The sequence below is a fragment of the Pseudonaja textilis genome, chromosome 5 (genome assembly GCF_049901715.1).
Source record: "Pseudonaja textilis isolate UNSWEBS1 chromosome 5, rPseTex1.2, whole genome shotgun sequence".
NCBI classification, from domain to species: Eukaryota; Metazoa; Chordata; class Lepidosauria; order Squamata; family Elapidae; genus Pseudonaja; species Pseudonaja textilis.
Genome location: NC_141994.1, coordinates 1265116 through 1282257, shown reverse-complemented (window position 1 = coordinate 1282257; position 17142 = coordinate 1265116). Strand labels below are relative to the sequence as shown.

The 17142-nt window shown below is 44.7% G+C and overlaps 1 protein-coding gene across 2 annotated transcripts in view; it reads left to right on the top strand.

The window, feature by feature from the left end:
• The window catches only part of ELAPOR2 (endosome-lysosome associated apoptosis and autophagy regulator family member 2), an 86907-nt gene that overhangs the window by 26595 nt on the left and 43170 nt on the right, over positions 1-17142 (top strand). For both annotated transcript variants that reach the window (XM_087933914.1, XM_087933913.1), the window contains exons 4-10: positions 1338-1485; positions 4955-5041; positions 9058-9163; positions 11146-11298; positions 13092-13180; positions 14694-14874; positions 16561-16689. In XM_087933914.1, coding sequence (XP_087790040.1) covers positions 1338-1485; positions 4955-5041; positions 9058-9163; positions 11146-11298; positions 13092-13180; positions 14694-14874; positions 16561-16689 — 893 coding nt within the window. The remainder of the gene's footprint in view (positions 1-1337; positions 1486-4954; positions 5042-9057; positions 9164-11145; positions 11299-13091; positions 13181-14693; positions 14875-16560; positions 16690-17142) is intronic.

Genomic DNA, 17142 nt, shown 5'->3' with positions numbered 1-17142 from the left:
AGTCCCTTCCTTTCCTTATGGATGTCAGGACTCCAATAGTAGCCAGAAGATGCCAGCCAGAGGATGTAAACAGGCACTCACCTGGCAGTAATCTAGTCTAGGTTGAGCAGTCAGAAGGCCCAGCATCCTCCTGCAGACCAGTGTTGGATGTATTACGCAATCATTGAATGCAGGAGTCGGGAAAAACCTTGGAAAGCAGCTGGTCCAATGTCTGTCCAATGTAGAAAGCTTCGTTGCAACGTTCCTGACTGATGGTCACCCATCCTGTCTTTATTTAAGCATCTCTACCAAAGACCAGATAGCATCATTGACACAGTGGACACGAATTTGGGTGAACTCCAGGAGACAATAGAGGACAGGAGGAGAAACCTGTTCCTCCACTCTCTCCCAGAGTTTGCCCAAATCCACGTTCATTGCATCAGGGACGCCATCTAGCCATCTCCTCCTCCGCTGTCCTCTTCCCCTTTGGCCTTCCGCCTTTCCCAAAAGTCTTCTCCGAGGATCCTCTCTTCTCATTAAGTGGCCGAAGTAGTTGAGTTCCAGCTTCAGGGCCTGTCCTTCCAAAGGGCACTCAGGGGTGATTTCCTTGAGGATTGACCGATTGGATCCTCCTCCTCCAAGAACCCTCAGTTGGAAAGCTTCCATTCTTCGGTACTCAGCCTTTCCTTGTGGTCCAACTCTCACAGCCGCACGGAAACCCCATGGCTTTGACTGGAGCAGGGAACAGCTACCCATTCTGGTCTCCCTGCCAGGAAAACCCCATGGATGAAAAGTGTGGAAAAGAAAATAGGTCCATTAAAGAAAAGATCTCTGAAGGTTGGCCTCTTTAAAAAAAATGAACTCCCTCCCCCAATTGCAGTAGCCTATTAAACAGCGCATTGACCTACGCCAAATAAATAATTAAATAAAGAGCCTATAATTCAGGGATGTCAAAACACAAGGCCCACGATGGGGTTGGATCCGTCCGGCCCCTGGGGCTGTCCTGGTAAATGTAAGGGGCCCTCCCACGTGGCTTTGGCTTGGTCTACCCAATGCGAAGAGGAAACATGCCAGAAGTTTGGGGAGTGGCATCAACCTGACCGTGCCCACCATTGGTCATTCCCACTGCGTTGGCCATGCCCATTGAGTGGTGTCAAGCTGGCCACGCCTACCTTGTTGGCCAAACTACCCAGTCGGCCACGCCCCACTGGACCCCTGAGGTCAACCAGAGTCTTGATGTGGCCCTCAATGAGAGCTTGACACTCCGGCTGTAAGTTAACTGTTCCTCATCAATATAACCTTGAGGTGCCTGGCAGGAGTAACCCAAGGCCTTGTTTCCCTTTATCTCTTCTGTTTAGATCTTCGTGGGCCCCCCGTGGGAATTACATTGAGTCCAACAGGGACGACTGCACCGTCTCTCTAATCTACACCGTCCACCTGAAGAAGCCGGGCTCCGTCTTCTTCGAGTACCAGTACATTGACAACAACATCTTCTTCGAGTTCTTTGTAAGGGGGAATTTGTGCACCTTAAAAATCCATCTTAAGTTGATGTGGGATATCCCAAAACAGAGTCCAGGGAGGATAATTTTAAGGCAGTCTGTTGGCATTCCCAGGGACCCCTTTTTAAGGCCTTATGAAAACGCGATTCTCCCCCTACAATAAGACTTGATTACTTGATCCAGAGCTGCCTGATTGGATCGGATTGGGCCGCAATTCTCCAAGATCTCTGGAGCTTTGATGTCCACCAGATAGGAAAAGTGGGCCACCCAGTGACTAATGTAAACTATAACCTTGTAAAGTGAACATTCTAGATATCAGCTCTTTAAGAGTAAGTTCACATGATTTGGGGGGTTCTAGTTGTAGTCTATGGCTTGGCTCCTCTTGTGCTTCATGGATGACAAGTTCTGATCAAAGTCCCTAGGTCATTTTCTTGGCAACAATATGGAAGTGACTTCCCATTGCTTTCTTCTTCTTCCTTCTCCTCTTCTTCCTTCTTCTCTCCTCCTCTTCTCCTCCTCTTCTCCTCCTCCTTCTCCTCCTCCTCCTCCTCCTCCTCTCCTCCTCCCTCCCCCCTCTTCCTCCTCCTCCTCCTCCTCCTCCTCCTCCTCCTCCTCCTCCCCCCCTCTTCCCCTCCTCCTCCTTCCTCCTCCCTCCCTCCCCTCTCCTCTCCTCCTCCTTCTGTATCAGAAGTTTGGGGACCCCTGCTCTACAGGGTTATATAGAAGGACCATCTCAATCTCAAGTCAATGTCCAGAAGAGATGGAGGCTTCCTTCCTCCTTTCTAAGGCTTCTCCCTGGACGATCCGTGTTCCTGATCTTACTCAGCCATGTAGAATCCAGGTTGACGTTTCCATGCATCATCAAAGCCTCCAGGGGCTGAAATTCTCCGTTCTCTCCTGGGCCTCGAGCAACATTGTGACGGCTGAATGGGCAGACACATGGACCTTGCTAGACAGCTCAGCCGAAGCAGCAGTCCCGGCCTGCCCGCTCCTTCCTTTTGGGCAAGGCATGAATCACTGCCATGGCCAACTCAGGTCCCCAGAGAGTGGCTGTCGCAGTGGGCATTCAGCCTTCACGGACATTTGCAGAAGGGTTGGAGGGACCCTCAAGGGACCCTGGCAAGGAGGTTCTGATGAGCCTGGCCAAAGGATCCTGCCGGCCAAAATCTCCTTCCCTCTGATCAGACAGTGCCCCGCCCCCCTGCAGGACACGGCTTTCCTTTCTCTTCTGCCAGGGAGTTTCTCCTCTTGTAAAGAAAGACGCCAGCAGTGACTCTGCTGCAAAACCCACATTGACTCCCAGACGCAACAAGGAATTGAACAGAGTAGAATAGAAATAAGAGAAGAGGATACAGAATGGAACAGGGATAGAAAATAGAATAGAATAGAATCAGAATGAATGGAGTGGAGTGGAGTGGGATGGGATAGGATAGAAATTGGAATAGAATAGAATAAGCTAGAATAGAATAGAATAGCAGATTTGGAAGGGACCTTGGAGGTCTTCTAGTCCAACCCCCTGCTTAGGCAGGAAACCCTACACCACTTCAGACAAATGGCTGTCCAATCTCTTCTTGAAGACCTCCAGTGATGAAGCAACCACAATTGTTAATTGTTCTCACTGTCTGGAAATTTCTCCTTAGTTCTAAGTTTCTTCTTTTCTTGAGGAGTTTCCACCCGTTGCTTGTTGTGCTGCCTTCAGGTCCTTTGGAGAATAGCTTGACTCCCTCTTCTTTGGGGTAGCTCCTGAGATACTGGACCACTGCTCTCCTGTCTCCCCTGGTCCTTCCCTTCCCTAGACTAGCCAGGCCCAGTTCCTGCAACCGTCCTTCGTATGTTTTAGCCTCCAGCCCCCTCATCATCCTGGTTGCTCTTCTCTGCCCTCTTTCTAGAGTCTCAACCTCTTTTTTTTTTTTTTTTACATCCTGGTGACCAAAACTGGATGCAGTCTTCCAGGTGTGCAGCCGGCCTGGTACCGACTGATTTCCCTTCTCCCCTGCAGAAAAACAGGAGCGCCATGTCATTGTTGGAGCCCTAAAGTCACTCCCAGCTCAGGCCGGTTTTTTGATCAAGGCATTCTTGGTAGTTTTCCAGCCATTCTGCTCTACGCTTCGTTGGCAGCAGCCAGTTTCAGGCCCTGGTCAAAAAGAACAGCCAGGATAGGGTTCATGCCCCACGCTGGGTTGGCTAAGGGGCTTGTGGGAATCCAGACCTTTTGGCTCAATCAGAGGATCGGGACCAAAACAGACATTGGCACAGAATGAAGTCTGAACTTGGGCAGTGAAAGTCGGGGTTCCTAAATTGAGTGGAAGTGTGTGACGTTCCTGATTTGGAGACCTTCGTATCTGTAACGGACAGTTAAAAATCATTTTATTTGCATTTATATTTGGAGAAATCCCTTTTTAGTTCTGGTGGTGGGGTTATATTCAAAAGAGCCTGTTCTGTTGATCCGTGTAACCAGCAGGTTCATCTCAACAGCAATTTCCTTTCCTGGCTAGAAAAATAATATTCTCTAATCCTGCACTACCAAAAAAATAGGGACTGTGAAACTGAATTAAATACAAGAGGGCATTCAACTTGTCAAGGCAGGGATTATTGTCCTTATTCTGCAATTAACCTAGCTGAGATACCTAGAAGGGGACCTGCCCATCACTTTTAATCAGGAATCTTTTAGTGTTTGGAGTGTTTTTAATCAAGAACCTTTCAGGGTTTGCTCTTCTTAAATCGACAAAGCCACTGACAATATCAGCTTGAAACTTCGAAAAATTCCTCTAGAAAGACCTGAAGGGTTTCATCATGGAAACTTAAGACGGCTGCAGTGGTTCAACTGAAGCTGTACCAGGTTTAGCCTTGTGGGTTACCTGCCAAATTCACATTGCTGCCTAGCATTGTGTTTTCTGTTATATTTGGACACCTGACAATCAGAACCCCCCCGTCTTTCAACACACATTTGTTCTTGTTAAATGACACGTACAAAAGGGTTACACATGGACGCCACAACTTGGTGTGTTTTCTCTCCCAAGCCAGCTGAACTAGTTACTGGCTTGTCTACTGAATAATATCGGCCAGGGATCTTTGTGTGATTGTTGTAAAGTGAATTTCAGGCTCCTGCAGGGTGACCTGGGTTGAAACCTCACACCAATCTAAAAAGCACAAAGGCTGTTGTTACTCATCAAAGAAATTACAGTAAAAAGAAATTTTACTGTATGTTAGCGAAGCATTGCTTGGAATGCGCGTGCAATCTTTTTTTTTTATCGGGAAGAAGGACAACGCAACGTTTCATGCAAACCTTGGTTCTGTTACATTCCTCTAATTCTGTTAATAGGGGGAGGGCAGCCGTGGCTCACTTTATGACAGGGCAAGGATTATGGGATTACAAGTAAAGGTTGCATAAATTCTAATTGTTTGTTTGCCTTGATCGACAGTCTGGTAACTCCTCTTATTATTTATCATTATTTTTTTATTATTATTATTTTCAGATTCAAAACGACCAGTGCCAAGAGATGGACTCCACCAGTGATAAATGGGTGAAATTAACAGATAACGGAGAATGGGGATCTTATTCTGTAAGTGCGACTTTGTGTGGCTTTTCTTGAAAGTTGAGGCGGTTTTTTAGACGGATTATGTTGAGCTCAGAACATCCCACAGTGCTCCAAACCATATTTCAAGGTCAAAATGATTTATCTCTGGACTTGATTATTTCTGCCCTGGCTGGAAGATATTTCAGAATTTTAACAGTGACAAATTTCATGGTAAGATGCTCTGCCCTCAAACTATTTTGATCTCAAAACCCTTTTGTGGGTCTCTATTGCTTAATGTCCGAATAATGAAGTGCTAACAACCCAAAAGCATTATGGTTTTTTTTTAATAGAACAGAATAGAATATGAAATAGAATAGAATATGGAATAGACTAGACTAGACTAGAATAGATTCTTTATTGGCCAAGTGTGATTGGACGCCCAAGGAATTTGTCTTGGTGCAAATGCTCTCAGTGTCCATAAAAGAAAAGATACATTCATCAAGAGTCAAGAATCATCAGGTGCAACACTTAAAGATAGTCATAGGATATGATAAGCAATCGAATCATACTAGGAAACAGTCAATATAAATTGTGTTGATACAAGCGACAAAGTTACACTCATACAGTCACAAGTGGGAGGGGAGAGGTAATAATGAGTGATGAGAAGATTAATAGTAAGAGTAATGGAGACTTTGGAAATAGTTGAACAGTGTTGAGTGAATTACTTGTTTAGCAGAGTGATGGCTTTTGGGGGAAAAACTCTCCTTGTGTCTAGTTGTTCTGGTGCGCAGGGCTCTACAGCATCGTTCTGAGGGTGGGAGTTGAAACAGTTTTTGTCCAGGATGTGAGGGATCTGTAGATATTTTCACAGCCCTCTTTTGACTCGTGCAGGATACAAATCATTCATCTTCCTTTTTTCCCCCTTTCCTTGGTTCTCTGAAGTTGCCTGCAAATTCATGAAAATCTTATCAGTCACAACCCGGCTAATCTTAGTCAATAGTGAGTGGGACAACGTTTTCTCCAAAGCCTTTGAGGGCAGGAAAGGAAGTAAAGGTGGAAGATCATTAAAGAAAGTTCTGACCTGGAACTAAGGAGAACTTTCCTGACCATTAATCAATGGGATGCGGATTAAGTTGTGGGAGCTTCATCACTGGAGGTTTTCAAGAAGAGACTGGGAAGTCACTTGTCTGAACTGGTATAGGACCTCCAGCTTGAGCAGGGGGTTGGACTAGAAGACCTCAAGGTCCCTCCCAGATCCATTATTTTGTAATTCTGTGAAGGGACTCACCTCTGCTGCTTCACCCGGACTGAAGAAGTGAGGCAGTCACTAATTGACGAGGCTTATGTGTTACACTGAGCCACTAGATGGCCAATTCATTTGAGACTTAGTGCTACAAACTATGATGTTTGGTCACGGACATTTGTGCTGTAATGAGGCCGAACCGCTGTGGCTTAGGTTTAAAAAATAAAATAACAAATCCATGGCTTTGAATGATGTAATTGATCGGTTAAAGCAGCATTTAAGCATTTAAGTGAGGCCGCTTTAAGTCTTTTTTCTTAAGCAGTCTCCTAGAGAACTCCAGATTTCCACCTTCCCAATAAAGAGAAAGCGCTTCTATTTTGAGATTTTGTGCCTGGTGTCTCCAAAATGGTGGGGAGAAACGTCGCATAAAGTGCTCGAAGGTGTGAGGCAGCCCATTTTAGTTACACACCGGTGTATCCTTATCACACATGTAAACATTTCTGAGCAAACTCATGAGCTGAACAAACAGGGCAAGGTTTTCCTTTTAGAAAGGAACTCCTTTCCTCTCGGCTTGGAGTTGAGGTGGGGTGTGGAAATAGTGCGCACTTGTGTGTGTGTACTTGTGTGTGTACTTGTAAATTGGGTTGTCACTGTTTGGCTCTACCCTTAGTTAGTGCATTTCTTCAAGGTGCTTCAGCCAAACAAGGCATGGTGTCTCAAAATCACATCAATCTCTGTGCTTCGTTATTCTGTGTGTGTGTGTGTGTGTGTGTGTGTGTGTGTGTGTGTGTGTATTTATATTTATATTTATATTTATAATTATTTATTTTCAGCTTTGTTCGGGTATTTTCCCACGTCATTATAGTTGTGCTTTTAAAGTTGTAGCAACGTCTCGGCAGAATCTCATTTGCCATCATCAGGCTTCTGTATTGTGTTCGTCTGTGAGTCAGACTTTTACAGCCATTTCTGTTTTAAATTTGGGGCCAAAACCATTCTGGCACAGAAGTAGGTTTGCCCCAAATTTAAAACAGAAACGGTTGTGAAAGCCTGATTCACAGACGAACACAATACAGAAGCCTGATGATGGCAGATGAGATTCTGCCGAAGCATTGCTACAACTTTAAAAGCACAATTATCATGATGTGGGAAAAAACCTGAACAAAGCTGAATACCATACATGTAAGTACCCGCGAAAACTTAAGAAAACACACACACACATATATATATGTTGTGGCTCCAATTCCCGAGCCTGTGCTGTCAGAGGAAGAGGACTCGGAAGATGAGGAGGAGGAACTGGGAATGCCTTCCTCCCCAGGACCTTCCTCTCTGGCAATGCCTTCCTCCCTGATAATGCCTCAGGTTTCAGCAGACAACCGAGAGGAACAGCCTGAGATTAATCAGGAGGAAGGCATATCAGAGCAGCCCCTGACAGGGAGTCAAGAGGAAGAATGTTGGCTTGATCCTAAGCAGCGTCGTAGGGAGAAATGTGAGCAGCAATGTAGGAGGTGTGGGAGGGTCAGAGAGTGAGCTGAGTCATTGAGCCACAGCCCACAGGGGATAAAAGTGGGTGTGTTGTCAGCTGGAACTTTGTACGGGACAAAGTTTAATCTTACTTCAGGTTTTCTTTGTGAATGATTTTTGTGGTCTGCTTTGTAATTTTCTGGGAGTAGCTTTTTACTTGTTATCAGTTCAGACTTGGCAGGCAGAGCGTGTTGGAATGCCAAGGACATTATCAGTTCCAAAGAATTAACTCTGTGAAGTCCGAGCCAGCTTGCCTGCCTGTGTTTGTGTGAGTTTGTATTCTTTCATCTTTTGGGAAAGAAAGGTGAGACAGAACATATATATATATACATATACATATACATATACATATACATATACATATACATATACACATACACATACACATACACATACACACACACACACACACACACACACACATATGTGTGTGTGGATCTTTGGTTATTGGGGTTTTCTCCCACATAGAATTGGAAGTATCTAGGCGACGTTTCGATGAAGTCTTATTCATCATCTTCAGGCTTGTGTCTTCAGCCTTGTGCTTCTTAGAGTAAAAGCCTGAAGATGATGAATGAGACTTCATTGAAACGTCGCCTAGATACTTCCAATTCTATGCGGGAGAAAACCCCAATAACCAAAGATCCACATACAAATACCGCGAAAACCTCAGAAAACACACACACACACACACACATATATTTTCTTAGTTTTTGTGGGTACTTACATGTATGGTATTCAGCTTTGTTCGGGTATTTTCCCACGTCATTATAGTTGTGCTTTTAAAGTTGCAACAATGTTTCGGCAGAATCTCATCTGCCATCATCAGGCTTCTGTATTGTGTTCATCCACAGACAATGAGATTTTATATATATATATAAAAATGTTGGCAACTTTAAGACTTGTGGACTTCAACTCCCAGAATTCTCCAGCCAACTTCTGGGAGTTGAAGTCCACAAATCTTAAAGTTTGGAGACCTCTGGTGTAGGGTCTCCTGCTTGAGCAGGGGGTTGGATAGAAGACCTCCAAGGTCCCATCCAGCCAGTGGTGGGATTGAAATAATTTAACCACTGTTTTTCTGCGCTACTGATTTCTTCCAACAACCAGTTCAACAAACTGCTCAGAAAGTTAACAACCGGTTCTCCCAAACCAGTGCGATCCAGCTGAATTCCACCACCGTTTTCCACTCTTCTTTCTCTTGTGCTATGCTTAGTTTGTGTTAAAGTGAATCTGGTATATTGTTATAAAGTGTCTTTAAAGTGAGTCTGGAGTACTAATGCTGTTATTCCTTTCTTCCCAGGTAACCCTGAAATCAGGAACAAATATCTTGTACTGGAGAACAACGGGGATATTGATGGGGTCGCAGGTGGTAAAGCCCATTCTTGTGAAAAACATCACAATTGAAGGTGTGACCATTTTCAGTGCATCCATAAGACAATTTTGTTTTCATTGCAAGGAATACTCTTGTCTTATAGCAAGGGCCTTCAAACTTGGCAGCATTGAGACTTGTCGACTTCAACTGCCAGAATTCCTCCTCCAGTCAGGTTAGCTCAGGAATTCTGAGAGTTGGAAGTCTACACGTCTTAAACTTGCCAAGTTTGAAGATCCTTGTCTTATAGTAACAGCTCTTGTACTTTTAGGTACTTAAATGAGTTCCATTCTGCTTTTCTTTAAAAAAAAATCAAATAATAATCAAGAGACTAATCATGCAAAACTGGTCATAAAAACACCTTGATTCTAAAAAAAGCATATCTTCAAGAAAAGCCAATGACAGGAAAAAATAAAATAAAATAACCAGGGAGAGACGATTAAATCAAAATGCAAAAAAAGGGGAGATTTAAAAAAAAATTCAGGAGGAATTGAGTGGCACTTTTTCAGCGTAATTCTTTTTATCCAAAGGCATCAGTTTTCACCAGGCTCAGCTTATCTGGTCAGCTGTATGGCTGATGGATGGGACACCAAGAGGAAATCCGCAAGTTGAAAATGAATTCTTTAAAAAAAGTAAAAATAGTAATAATTTTAAAAAATAATCCTGGAAAAAGGAACTGGCTATTTCTGTCCTGTGGCCAGGCAAACAATATTGATAGGTTCATGCAGACTCCAGGAATTAAGATCAGCTTCTGGTAACCTTTATTTTTGCAGCTGGAATGGGGGATGTATAGGAGAAGACTTAACATGAAAATGCGAAGTTTCTGATTTTTGATTTCTTATTCTTACTTTCCCATTCTTACATCTCTCTGAGGGAGATGGGAGGCTAAGAAATAGGGAATATAAAGAAATTTTTGCTGTGGCGTTTTTTAAAAAGTGGTATAGCAGTTTGGCGGGTGAGTTAGTTACTTGGAAAACAGTGACACCTGCTGGATAGGAGCGAATCCACAGGGAAAATAGTAGTTTGATTAAGAATTCAGGCGAGTGAAAAACAAAAATTCATAGGAGGTCAACTCATGATTTATAGAACAATAGATAGAATAATATCATTAAGCAAAATGGTTGCTCTTTTTGTAGAACAACAACAAGAAAAAATACATTGGGTGGAAGAAAAGTTATAGTTTTTAAATAATGCAAAATTTGTAAGTTTGTATATTTTATTATTAGTATGATGGGAGTAATCTGCAAATGTGTTGATTGCAGCCTAGGAAATGGATTACACCAAGGATTTTTCCCCCCAAGATGTTTTGGGAGATGCACACGTTTTTCTCCCATCGAAGAGATTAGTGGCCCTTTCTACATGCCTATCTCCCAGGAATTTCCCTTCTTCCCACCTCAATCCCTTTTTAAAATCTCTCACCAAACTTTTGAATGAAAGTTGACATTGAGTGTAGAAGACATGCATCCCTAGGTGTCAAAGGAATTCATAGAATTTTATTCTTTGGCTGTCATTTTAAGAAAAGGGAGCACTTTCGTTTAATATCATGCTTGAAGCTTTTAAAATAAAGCAGATCTGCTATTTGGGTTAAGTTTTTAAATACATCCTCCGCTTTTTAGAATATAAAGAGGCCTCTAGCTAATCCAAGAAAGTTCTAGGTCAGAGGACTCCAAACTTGGCAACTTAAAGACTTGTGGACTTCAACTCCCAGAATTCTGGGAGTTGAAGGCCACAAACTATGCTGGCTGGAGAATTCTAGGAGTTGAAGTCCACAAGTCTTAAAGTTGCCAAGTTTGGAGACCCCTGTTCTAGGTAAATAGAATTTTGAATTTTGTATGAATTTTATAGCTAAACAGGGATTGAAACCCAGATAATCTTGCTCCAATCCAGCATTATGCACTCCAAAATAACCTCATACACACACACACACACACACACACACACACACCCCTCCATTATTGCCACTGAAGCCTACTTCTGGGTGGATGTGTACTTTCTTTTTCCACCCTTCTTGTTTTGCAGGGGTGGCCTACACATCTGAATGTTTCCCCTGCAAGCCGGGCACTTTTAGCAACAAATCAGGTTCCTCCTTCTGTGAAATCTGTCCAAGAAACACCTACTCAGAAAAAGGGGCCAAGGAATGCACCAAGTGTCCAGAAGCCACACATTATTCAGGTACTCTTCCCTTCTCCGAGGAGAACTGGAGGTTCCCCTCACAGCTAAAAAAGATCTCAGGGGGATTTGAAGATTAGAGATCCATTTTTTATGAAGGCGGCACTGAGAACTCATAGCCAGCCAGAGACGCTTTTTCTAAGCATGGAGGCCCTTACGATGTGATATTAAATAAGAAAGGACATTAATGTTGCATGTTCAGAAATGTGCATGAATGAAGTGGCATCATAGAACATAGAAAGGTAAGAGTTGGAAGGGACCCCAGAGATCTTGTAGTCCAACTCCCAGCTCAAGGCAGGTGGCAACTCGTAAAACATTCCTATGCCTGTTTTTGAGTTGCCATGAACAAGGGAGGGGGAAATCTAAAGGAGCAGTAGGGCAATTTAAAACCAGAAGTACATTCCACACATATCTTACAAAGATTGTAGCTAGGCTACCGGATCTTCTGCCCCTGAAAACCCTTCATTGGAGAATGTGATGGATGACACCCAGCCTGTGAAGGTGCTTCATTGGAGAATCTGATACACCTGGGGGGAGGGGGGAAACAGGGTCACAGGTGACAATAAATCACATGTATCCGAGTTGGCTTTAACTGGGATAATGCTGACATGTTGCTCCGAATAAATCTGTTGAATTCTTTTGAAGCTTGGCTCAAGGTTCATGATTTAATTAGGGCAGCTGGCAGAACCCTGACAGCAGGAGCCTTATTAGTATCTCAGCCAAACGGTGGCCCAGTCTATTTTGGAAAACCTCCAGTCATGGGGCACCCACCACTCTGGGAGGCTAGCTACTCCATGGATCAGTCAGGCAAATATGATATGAGTGCCATTACTTGGTGGGACGAAACCCAAGAATGGAATACACGCCTGGAGGGGTTTCAATCGTTTAAAAGAAGCAGACCTAATAAAAGAGGAGGTGGAGTTGCACTCTATATAAGAAATAACTGCATCTCTACAGAAATATAGCAGAACAACTATTAAAACCATCTTGAATGCCTTTGGGTTAATATAAAAGATTAAAAAAAGAATAACGTTGCCATAGGTGTATACTACAGGTCACCCTGACCATACAGAATAGATGAACCTTTTGCTGGTCAGTTAACTAAGTTAATGTGGGAAGCTCCCCACAACGGCAGTGGGGGACTTTAAGTAGCTTGACACCAACTGGGAGAGAAACTGGGCCTAATGGAAGATCAAAGAGATTATTCTGTGAATTATTCTCACCGTCAGAATTCCCGCCCCCCGTTATTTCTAAGTCGGATCTCTCCTGATCAAGTTTCCACCTGCGAGTGCTTCCTGTCCTTCTCTCTGGTGTCACAGAGAACGACTCAACCCCATTTCTTTACGACGGGCCCAAAAGTACCAGAAGACTGCTACATGCGCCCCCCATCACCCTTCTCTTCATAAATAAAGTTGCATTGAGAGGTTGTTAAAGAGAATCTGCTTTCCAGATTTATTGTAACTAAACTAGCAGATAAAGAGAAGCAGCCCACAAATAAAGAGAAACTTCTCAACAGTGCGAACAATTAACCAGTGAAACAGCTTCCCTCTAGAAGTTGAGGTTGCTCCACCACTAGAGGTTTTCAAGAAGAAATTGGGCAGCCACTTGTCTAGAATGGAATAGGATCTCCTGTTTGAGCAGGGGGTTGGTCTAGAAGACCTCTGAGGTCCCTCCCAGCTCCATCGTTCTGTCTCTTGCTTCTCCCCCAACGGATGAGAAAGCCCCACCTGCAGTATTTCGGGCCTCGTTATTGGCCAGGCAGGGTGTTTCTTACGCTTCCCGTCTTTTACTTTCAGATGAAGGATCAGGCCGGTGTCTGGAACGCCTGCCTTGCTCCAGCAAGGACTTTTTCCAAATCCACACGCCGTGTGATTGGGAAGGAAAAGTGAGTGGCATCCCTTCCCCTGCTCCCGATCCTCAAATCTTCCCCCCGACTATTTAAAATGGGGGCACTGCAGCGAGTCGCACGTAAGAAGCCTTCACTCAGGAGCCTCCGAAGGCTGGTCCTCCTTTCACCAGGGACCGGCTCCTGCGTGTAAAAGCTGGGCTGAACTCTGCACGCGTCCTGCACAAGAGTGAGATGCTCTCAAACGCCTTGTGGGTACACGGGTCCAGTTTCGAAAGTCAAGGCGGGAAACCGATCCATGCCTGACCTGACTGCTCATTCTTGAGGCTTCCTTTAGAAGGGAACATTTGTAGCTCAGCGTTGGAGCTCTGGTCTCTGAGCTTGGCTGTTCTTTTTCAGACGTTTCATGACCCAACTATGTAACCTTTTAAGTGTTAGATAGGACCAAACTCCACTCCCTTCTAGCACTGATTATGTTACCTAGTTGGGATATGAAATGTCTCCAAGAAAACAATGGAGCTCAGAGACCACCAAGGACCCCAGAGTTCTCCTCCTCCTCCCTCCTCCTCTTCCTCCTTCTCCTCCCTTCTTTTTCTCCCTGCAAACCCCCCTCCCTTCTAGCACTGAAGTTGTTACTTAGTTGGGTCATGAAATGTCTGCAAGAAAACCACCAAGCTCAGAGAGCCCCGAGGAGCCCACAATTCTTGATTTTTCAAGTAATGCACCAATAGTCCAGAGTCAGGCTTCCAAAGATGTTCAGCCCCTGCCATGGTGATATCTTTTCAAGCATGCTGTGAGCTAATCCTTACTCACTCCATTTCCCCTTCCTGCTCTGGTTGTGGTGGCTGTGCAGAAGAAAAGTTCCCACTCTCCCATCAAATGTTGACTATAAACATTGAACAACATGAATTTATCCAACAGAAACCGGGTAAATATCTTGCATGAATGTTCCAACATCCAGACACTTCTTTAGCAGCAGTTGACATATCTTGGATATCTTGATAGTGATATTGAATTCATGTTGTATTTGCCTCAGTCGCTCACTTCATCGGATCTTCTCCAGGCCTACGCTTGACTTCCCGCTCCTGTTGGGTTGCTCTCAACCCTGAAGCTGGCCTGACTGAGGCCATTTTGAGGCTCCCATGCTGGCACGTTGGAGGCGAAGGGCAGGGAGGGGGGGAATAGAGATAGTTGGGGTGTTGTAGGCAAAACAAAATACTTTCTTCTCTTGGGAGCCAAGGATATCCCTGCACTTGCTCGGAAGCAACTGGACGGCGTCTTGACTGGACTGTGTGACTGGTTGTTTTGAGAAAGTGACAAAATGTTTACTTTTAATTAGGTGAAAACCGTGGGAATATTCAGAGTTGGTTTTCACCAGCCTGTGCCAATATGACATATTTATTCTTTGAGGAATACACCTGCCTCAGAGTTTTGTTTGCTACGGGTACGTGACCTGGAACCGTGTCAGTGGCTTCCTTCCCTTGCTTTCTTTTCTCTTCCCAACTGTCCCTCTTTCTCAAACCTCTTTCTTTCTGTGTCTTCTCGTTTTCAGACCCAGATCATGTACAAATGGGTGGAGCCCAAGATCTGCCAAGAGGATGTCTCCGAAGCGGTGAAGCTCCCTCCTTCTGGAGAGAAGAAAGAATGCCCGCCTTGCAACCCTGGTTTCTACAACAACGGCTCGTCTTTCTGCGCTCCGTGCCCATCGGGGATGTTTTCGAATGGAAACCAGGGTATGAGAAACTGACCGGGATGGGAACTCTGGATTAGCAATAGAAACCCTCGCTTTCACTTGAGGTTGTGTTGGTGGCAGCCATGCGTCCTCTGGGAACTCAGACTGTGATACACAACACGGATCTTGAAGGATCTTGTGCCTCTCAAAAACGGGAAAGCTCATTGAATCAGGGGCAAAACAGACAGGAAATCAGACGGGATGAATTAATTCGACTTTATTGTAAGGATGCACTGACAGAACCCCGCATGTCTGAAGACACAAACTTCTTGCTTCCATTTTTAAGTGATTGATTCATTAGGGTGGGTCCTTCTGAAGTGATGTAGGGTTTCCTGCCTAGGCAGAGAGTTGGACTAGAAGACCTCCAAGGTCCCTTCCAGATTCTATTCTATTCTATTCTATTCTCTATTCCATTCCATATTCTCTTCTCTTCTCTTCTTCTTCTCTTCTCTTCTCTTCTTCTTCTCTTCTTCTCTTCTCTTCTCTTCTATTCTATTCTATTCTATTCTATTCTATTCTATTCTATTCTATTCTATTCTATTCTCTATTCCATTCCATCTTCTCTTCTCTTCTCTTCTCTTCTCTTCTCTTCTTCTCTCTCTTCTCTTCTCTTCTCTTCTCTTCTCTTCTCTTCCGTTCCGTTCCGTTCCGTTCCATTCCATTCCATTCCATTCCATTCCATTCCATTCTATTCTATTCTATCCTTAAGTATCTTTCTCTGGCCTTTAAGCACAGGAGGCTCTCTTTAGTGTCGACTTCCTTTCAATCATCTAAGGCAGAATAACGTAGGGTACTTTCTGATCCAATGTGTCTACTGAGTATTACAAGGCCCTCATGCAAGGGAAACATCACGCTTTCCGAGATGAAGAATGCTGTGTTAACTGAAAGGTGGCTGGCCTGAATAACCCAAGCAGGTTCTTCCACGAAGGTCTGTGTCAAGATGCCACCCACAACCACGTGATCTGTAGGGCTTGTGTAAAAAAAAGGACAGAGCTTGGACTCCATGTTTGAGATCACCAAATTTTGGATTCTCTCTCTATGGGAATCTATACATCCAAGGCATTTAGACTGGGGTGGGTCTGTTTTTGTTCTTACAGTGCTTAATAAAACAGTTTTTTTTAAAAAAATCAAGGGTTTTGGGGGGTGAAATTGTTCTGACCCAGCTCCTCAAACATGAGAAACCCTCTGACGTGAACTCTAAAGTGAACTCTCACTGCAGGCTAACAAGTCTCTCTGGCCGGAAGAGGAATAGTTCGTCTATTCATCTCCGCCTCCTGCTTTTTATCCCCAGAGCCTGGGTGGGGTTCGCTAGCAGCGGTGGCTCTTCCGTCCCAAGGTCCGGCCCATAGATCTCCACTGCTCTCCTCTCCTCTGCCTTCTGTGCATCCGTGTATCAGGAACTGGACACGGCTGTTCCTCCTCTTCCTCATCAGCCACCTCCAGACCTGGGGGCTGCTGACTCTCCATCTGAGGGCTGATGGGCGGCCCAGCCCCTGCCCCCCTGCCCCCCCCTCTCTCTCACCACACACACACCTCCATTCCCTCTTCTCCCTTGGAGCTCTCAGGTTGCCCTGATGCTGACCCTGCCTCCCCTGCCTCCTTCCCCTCCTCTGATTCAGCTGCTGGAGGGATGGCAGCTGACCGACCATAACAGGAGTAACTTAATTCTCGTCTCCTCCTCCTTTAGAGTGCCAGGCCTGTCCTGCTGGCACCGAGCCAGTGCTTGGACTGGAATATAAGTGGTGGAATACGTTGCCTCTCAACATGAAGACTTCCTGCTTCAACGTTGGGAACTCCAAATGCGATGGGATGAATGGTGAGCTGGTCTTTATATTACATTTCCCATCTCTACCTGCGTGTTGCTTCAGACCCGGAAAGAGATGTTAGATGAGCAAGGATTAAACCAAGCACAGTGTTTCCTACAACATCAATAACTTACGCTGTGCTTTTATCTGAATGGGCGATCAGGATTTAGCTGTTCTCATAGATTGGAGAGCATTTTCTCCTAAGCTTTAACCTTCGCCCAGGGGTCAGCTGCGTGCTGAGGAAAAGCACCTCCAACCCAGAGCAAAGGAAGAATGTCCTTCTAAGGATCTCAGCCGTCCCTGGCAGAGGAGAATGTTAGGTCCAAGATGCAGCCATTGCTTTTAAGGTGAGAAATGGGCCTGCTGTGCCTCTCGGAGACTTCAAGGTCGCATTTCTTCTCTTAAAAAGCCCACAACAATTCCCATAAATTCACTACATCTACCCTGGGGGCTCACGGCATCTT